The 7168-nt window shown below is 35.4% G+C and overlaps 1 protein-coding gene across 3 annotated transcripts; it reads left to right on the top strand.

Annotated features, from left to right (window-relative positions):
- The first annotated feature begins 243 nt into the window (after positions 1-243).
- LOC133790064 (histone-lysine N-methyltransferase EZA1) lies at positions 244-6126 on the top strand. Of its 3 annotated transcripts, none has more exons than XM_062227658.1 (16): positions 244-320; positions 559-645; positions 739-1016; positions 1096-1260; positions 1806-1890; positions 2059-2253; positions 2333-2404; positions 2556-3187; positions 3308-3461; positions 3795-4015; positions 4424-4555; positions 4772-4859; positions 4950-4997; positions 5078-5206; positions 5443-5520; positions 5604-6126. In XM_062227658.1, the coding sequence occupies exons 2-16, from the start codon at positions 595-597 to the stop codon at positions 5793-5795; spliced, it is 2520 nt and encodes an 839-aa protein (XP_062083642.1). In that variant the 5' UTR covers positions 244-320; positions 559-594; the 3' UTR covers positions 5796-6126. The 3 variants fall into 3 exon arrangements, with proteins under 3 accessions (XP_062083642.1, XP_062083639.1, XP_062083645.1); XM_062227655.1 differs by having other exon boundaries at positions 267-320; positions 562-645; XM_062227661.1 differs by lacking the exons at positions 244-320; positions 559-645 and having other exon boundaries at positions 845-1016; positions 1091-1260.
- Positions 6127-7168: the final 1042 nt, after the last annotated feature.

Raw genomic sequence — 7168 nt, 5'->3', positions numbered from 1 at the left:
AAATTTGTTATTCAATAAAATAAAGAATCCCTCTTTAACTTCTATAAAATACAAATGGTATTTATTTTTATTTTTTTTCCTGTAGGAAAACTTTTTACTGTTGCAGACATATAAATATAAAATTCAGGTGTGGCTCGTAACACCAGATTTTTCTATAGTCAGTCAGCATGTGCGCCACGTCAGTGAATCGTGACACGTGGCAATCAAGAACGACGTACGTTTCATTTTTATTTCAGGTTTTTGTCTTTTTCTCACTCGATAAGCGTCGCAGCCAGCCAGCCATGGTGTCCAAACCAAGCCAGTCCACTCCAAGGCTCAGAGTCAGTCTTTCTCTAACCCTTTTCTCTTTTTTCTTCAATTTCACTATATCTCTGGTTTGTGATCATGATTTTTCATCACAATCAGTTTGTTGATTCTTCAATTTTATTTTTCGATTATATATTTGAAGACCAATCAACCAATCAATCAATCGAATTTCGATTTCTGTACTGATCATATTCGATTACCATATTGTCTGACTGATTATAGCTTTGTTTTGGTATTTTATTACATGGGTAGTAGCCAAGTGATGGTCTTGGGGCCACGGCACTTAAGATGAATCAGCTAAAGAAGCAAATTCTGGCAGAGAGACTTGTTGAGATAAGAGTATGTTATATGATTTCGCTATTTAATGTTTTTTTTTGTTTGTGTTTTTTGTTTGATTGAAACGTGTTCACTTTCGATGAGTTTGTTCATCAGGGAAAGGTTGAGAATAATGGGAAGAGTCTACAAACTAATTTATTGGAGACATTGTCATTAGCAAAATCCACCAAGGGTAATTCAAATTTAGAGGAGGAAAATGGTGGGAAAATGCTGTGTTTGAGAATTGAGAAACCTCTTTGCAAGTTTAGTGGATGTGCTCAAGGTTTTGGTGATAAAGACCATGTTAGCTATCATGATTTTGTACCCCAATCGAGTATTAAGCTTCCTTATGTTGAGAGTCTACCACCTTATACCACTTGGATATTCTTGCAAAGGTATGATGGTGTTTTGTTTTTGTATATTCATTATCATAGATTTTGTATTGTTATCTGAGATTTGCCATACACAGTACAGAAATCAGAGAATGGCTGATGATCAGTCAGTGGTTGGAAGGAGAAGAATTTACTATGATGAAGAACATGGCAGTGAGGCTTTGATATGCAGTGATAGTGAGGAAGAAATTCTAGAACACGAGGAAGGGAAACGTGAATTTTCTAAAGGAGAAGACCAAATCCTCTGGTAAGTTTAACATGATATGTTAGACTGAGATGGAATAATGTGCAATTTTGGGCTTAAATTATACTGACCTACTGTCTTAAGGTCGTATTTTGAATGTAGGAGTGTATTGTATATAATTGGATCAAGAAATATAAGAAAATTACAACAAACAAAAAAAACGAATGAGTTGATTATTTGCCTATGAAAAAATAAATTACAAAGTTGTATTTTTTTTTTTTTTCTGATTGGATAGGATAAAGTATCTTTAAGTTTTTCAATAAAATTAAGTTATTCAACTCTAGGTGGATTAGTTAGGTTGTTGGATTAATTTTTCAATATTTTCTCTAATTTCATAACAAAATCTCCTGAAAAAATTATCCAATCTTACTTTTCAAACATAAGCGTTCCTAAAAGTGTGTGCGGATTTCCATACCCAACTAAGATGTCTGGTAAAAGTACTGTGATATCTATATATTTTCATCTTTATGAATTGATCTTACCAAAACAGCAAAACTCCACTTATATATTTAGTTATTTATCTTTGGTTTTTACTTTCGAATTGACAGCACGGTCTTTGGCGAGCATGGGCTAGGTGAGGAAGTGGTGAAAAGTGTGAGCAATTTTATTGGAGTTAGTACTGTGGAAGTTCAGGTAGTCTGGCTTAAATTATTTATCCATTACTGTCTTTTGGAGGAAAGTTAAGTTCTGTACATTATATGCAGTAGTAATTCTCAGACCAAAAAACAAAACTGAATGTAGTTAGTCTTACTTGCTGTTTTCTGATCTGGTGATGGGTGTACTCGAACTTGATGTATGTAGGAAAGGTATAACACAATCATAGGAAAGAGCGAAGAACTCGACCCTAATAATGGCAAGGTATTTGAACCTGGTAAGGGCATGTTGCTGGACAAGAGTCTTACAGATGCTTTAGATTCTTTTGATAACCTTTTCTGTCGGCGTTGCATGGTATTTGACTGCCGTCTTCATGGCTGTTCTCACACAGTTGTTTTACCTGTAAGATTTGTTTTTGGTGTGTAGATTACCTGTAGTTTTTCATTTGTTGGTGTATTTGATCCGAAGTTTGCTTTGACAGAGTGAAAAGCAAATGTATTGGTCTGAACATGAAGATGATAGGAAGCCTTGCAGTGATCAGTGTTATCTTAAGGTGAGACTTCTTTCGTTTAATACTTGATATTCGGCACATGCTGATTTGATCATTGTATCTATTGTCTTTGAGTGATACAATCCATGTTTAGGTTCTTCTCATGCCATATTCCCATAGAATTTAAACTCTAATTATGTCATTACTTTTGCAGTTTAATATTGTTAAAAGCTTGCCGGGGGGTCCAAAATCTAATAATGTCCTAAGATTACCGTCTTCTATTGCTGGAGAACCTAGTGCCACTGCCAACATTATTACAAACATCGCAAGTGATGATAGATCCGTTTCTCAAGAAATTGTCCCTACTAATTCAAATGCTATTTGCATTTCAGAATCTGCTGAAGCTCTGAATGTGGATATACCTACTACAATCGCAATATGCCACGAGAGCATGGGAAAGCGCAAGACCGTGAAGGAAACTGACGCAGGACTAGAACTAGTCAGGGTTTCTGATGATCTCGAGGCTTCAAATAAAAAACAGAAAAGACTAAATGTTTTCAACGCCAAAAGTGGAACAACAGAAGATATTCCAGTTCAGGGTTGTGAGCTTAGCACCAAAACTAGACATCTTGATGTTGTTTTACATAGTAAAAGTGAACATCAGATGATTGAGAAGAACTCTGGAAATCTTTCCATTGATGAACCAGGTGTAGTGGAAGCACTTGAATTGAAACGACCATTTGACTCCAAAGAAGGAAAAATTTTAGGAATTTCTAGTAGCACTGAGTGGAAACAAATGGAGAAAGATTTATATATGAAAGGATTGGAGATATTTGGAAGGAATAGGTCTGTTTTTTTAGGTTCTACACGTTCTGCATGACAGTTTCACTATTATACAATCATTACTTGACATCTGCAAAAGAATGCTATTTAGACCACACATAATTTATATGTCTTGCTTTTCAGTTGCCTCATAGCCAGGAACTTACTTTCTGGCTTCAAGACCTGCTTAGAAGTCTCTAGTTACATGTGCGAGGGTGGAGTATCAATGACGCACAAATCTATTGCTGGACCAAGTTCATTTACGGATGAAAATGGGAACACTGAGACGGATTATACAGTTAGTATCATTATCCTTTTAATCTATTATTCTTGCTTGCTTGCTTAATGCTTCTTTTTTAGGATTAAAGATAAATGAGATGTCTTCTTCTTTTTTCCTGACCGACACAAAGACACTAAGTGGTTGAGTATTTTTCTTTGATGGTGGAGAGGGTAAGAGATAATTAAGATGATATGATAGCTTTCATTCACTTTTTTGAGTTTTTCATAAGTGATGATTTGTTAATTTACTATCAGTCTCTTACTCAATATGCCTAGTAGATTGCCAATTGGTTCTTCAACACTGAGAATTCAAATTTATAATTACTATTATTTTTCCTTTCCCTTTTTTAAGGACCAAGAGATGCCAGCGAAGTCCCGGTTGATCCGTAGAAGAGGCAAAGCACGGAAGCTTAAATACTCTATGAAGTCTCCTGGTCACCCATCAATTTGGAAAAGGATTGCTGATGGAAAGAACCAGTCTTGTAAGCAATATACACCGTGTGGTTGCGAATCTATGTGTGGGAAGCAGTGCCCCTGTCTAGTAAATGGAACTTGCTGTGAAAAATACTGTGGGTATGTTGTATTATCTTGTATGTAGGTAGCTTAGAAGTAAAAAGGAAGTTTAGATGCTATCCTGGAATTTTTCATGTTTGTCAAGATCAAAGGAATTTCCATTTAATTGTGCAATGAGTGGTTTAGAAGCCAACTAGCTATGATCCCTTAGGGTCCATACCAGGTAATATGATTTGAATCCTACTTTTCTCAAAGTTGAGAGAAAGCCCTCAATGTAAAACTATGAAGGGTCATTTACACTGTGGCTCAGCCCTTCAATAAGCAAAACAAAGGAAATCAGATTTCCAAGGCTGAGCTATTAAGCTTGATATTTAAATATATTAACTAAATAATATCAGAGGTTTCCTTTTCAATTTTAGTTGAATGAGATAGAATTTCGACTGATATAATTAGCTTGTGTATCTTCAGGTGTTCAAAGAGCTGCAAAAATCGGTTCAGAGGATGCCATTGCGCAAAGAGTCAATGCAGAAGTCGCCAATGCCCATGCTTTGCTGCTGGACGTGAATGTGATCCAGATGTTTGTCGAAATTGTTGGGTTAGGTAATAGGATTCATCTATGCAAATGTTTTTACTTTACTGCTCCTTGTACTTCTTGTCTTGTTAAATATCAACTTTCTATCATGTGCTCCATTGTGCTTTCTGAGCTTCAACTTTAGAGTTACACGCCATCTCCTTTATCGTCTCTCATTTCGCCTCTTATTTTTGAAATTGTTTCTCTTTTAGTGGTGGCTTATAAGTAGCTCTCTCTGATTGCAGTTGTGGAGATGGTACACTAGAGGAGCCACCCAGACAAGGAGATGGCCAATGCGGAAACATGAGGCTCCTTCTGAGGCAGCAACAAAGGGTGGGAATATGAACCTTAGTTTAGTAATATTGTCTCTTAAATATTAGAAAATTACTATAAAGAACTGTTCTCCCCCCCTTTTTCTTTCAGATTCTTCTGGCAAAGTCTGATGTTGCTGGATGGGGAGCCTTTATAAAGGTTAGGAGATGTGAATAATACTTTGTTGCATAGTAACCCATAAAGAATTGTTCTAGCAAAATTTAACTACATAATTTCAGAACTCTGTGAACAAAAATGATTACCTTGGAGAATATACCGGTGAACTTATTTCCCATCGAGAAGCTGATAAGCGTGGGAAGATATACGACCGTGCAAACTCATCCTTCCTTTTTGACCTAAATGACCAGGCAAGTATGCTGGTGTTCTTGGCACCTTTTCGGAGCTTAAATTCTTTGCTTATCTAGCAAAATTTGTGGGGGCATTTTCTGATTATATACAAGATTAACATGTTATAACAACTTTTTCAAGATAATTTCTCCACTATATTTTTGTAGTAAGATGGACCTGGATTGCATTCATTTCTCTTTTCATTCTGTTATTGTAACATTTGAGATGTAAAATTATCCACCTTGTTTGTTCACAGTACGTCCTAGATGCTTATCGAAAAGGTGATAAGCTAAAATTTGCAAACCATTCATCAAATCCCAACTGCTATGCTAAGGTATCTATCTCAGCTTATTGATCTATGTTCTTTCTTTTCTAGTTTAAGTTTTGGTGAGCAAATACCTTGTTTGGCCTATGTAGGTAATGTTGGTAGCCGGAGATCATCGAGTTGGCATTTTTGCCAAAGACCATATTGAAGCTAGTGAGGAACTCTTCTATGACTATCGTTATGGACCGGCTCAAGCTCCTGTGTGGGCTCGAAAACCCGAGGGGTCTAAGAGGGAGGAATCATCAGCTTCTCAAGGCAGAGCAAAGAAACACCAATCTCATTGATGATGGTAAACATAAATTAGGCTATACCATACATTATCATTGAATCAACTCTCACATAATTCTATTATAAGGAAGCTTGTGATTTTGTGGAGAAGTTATCCTAAGCCTTTATACATGAGAAATGTCCCTATAGATGAATATGTGCTTACTTCTAGTATCTATTATTCTAACACATTGGTACTATTATTACATTATTACATTTGGCAATAAGCTAGAAAATTTTACTAGCACTTTATTCCAATTATAGTTTATCAATGTAAGGTACTACAAAGATCATCATTTGGTGCTCTTTTAATATGGTATTTATAATATATGAGAGGGATAGCTCAAATGGTCATGGTGCGATTCTTTTTTGAGTAATAATTGTTATGTTACGTAGAGCTTAATTTAAAAAATTGTGATATTTATATTTTTATCAAGGCTATTTAAGATTTTTGTTTCTCGAACTATGATCAATACATTATTGAATCCTTTTTTTAGGCAGTTAAAAATTAATTATTCACGGTGTTATAAAGTGGGACTTCTGTTAAGTTTAATCATATTATATGGCTAACAGAATGCTGACGTGACACTTTGGTCACTTGTGTCACTGTCATGTTACTGTCACGTGTGTAATTAAAAATAAAAAATTATTTAAATAATATTATCAAATTTAAAATAAATTCAAATGTGTTTAATTAATAAAATAAACTAAAAAATACAAAATTTGATCTTTAATCCATTCAAAAATTAAAAACATATTCAGGTTTTGAAAGTCATAAAACATTAAAACAAAATATAAAATCATGTCTTCATTATTCTTATGATTAAGAACTCCATGAACTCAGGTGGCACGCAAGTAACTCACGTTAATAAACAAAAAAAGGAAAACTAAAAAGTCCAACTAAAAGAAATATCAACGTTAATGAAATGTTGTGGCTGCATAGAAAGAAAAATAAATTTTGACCACCCATCTCCCATGTTTTCATAGCTCTTTAACTGCAATTTCTCTAGTTTATTACAAATCCCCCATAGCTAATACATCCCCTAGTTGTCATATGAATCATAAATCCATGCCCAGAAACAAACCCATTTGTTATTTATCTAGATTTGAAAAAAAGGAAACAAATTCATCCTTCTCGTCCACCATCATGCTCGGCAGAATGTCGATCATCGCCCAATCAGAATCTCCAACCCCGACCTTGATGCAGCTACCTTCCACCACCATCGCCCAGATCTCCACGCAACACACAACAACCAAGCCATCTAGGCCAAGTCTGCTGTCGACCTTTGCAGAGATTCGTTGTCACCAATCCATAGTCGACCCCATCAATTGTAGAAAAAGAAAATATAAACCCAGATCTGAGAAAAAGGAAGGGGAGATTGGGGGAAGA

This window comes from Humulus lupulus, chromosome 1 (genome assembly GCF_963169125.1).
Source record: "Humulus lupulus chromosome 1, drHumLupu1.1, whole genome shotgun sequence".
NCBI lineage: Eukaryota > Viridiplantae > Streptophyta > Magnoliopsida > Rosales > Cannabaceae > Humulus > Humulus lupulus.
Note: the sequence above shows the minus strand (reverse complement) of the source record. Positions and strands in the feature narration are given on the sequence as shown.

Coding starts and splice junctions, on each gene's coding strand:
- LOC133790064 (XM_062227655.1), top strand. CDS start 282: ATGGTGTCCAAACCAAGCCAGTCCACTCCAAGGCTCAGA. Junction 3,188..3,307: donor GAGATATTTGGAAGGAATAG/GTCTGTTTTTTT, acceptor CTTGCTTTTCAG/TTGCCTCATAGCCAGGAACT. Junction 4,998..5,077: donor GATGGGGAGCCTTTATAAAG/GTTAGGAGATGT, acceptor ACATAATTTCAG/AACTCTGTGAACAAAAATGA.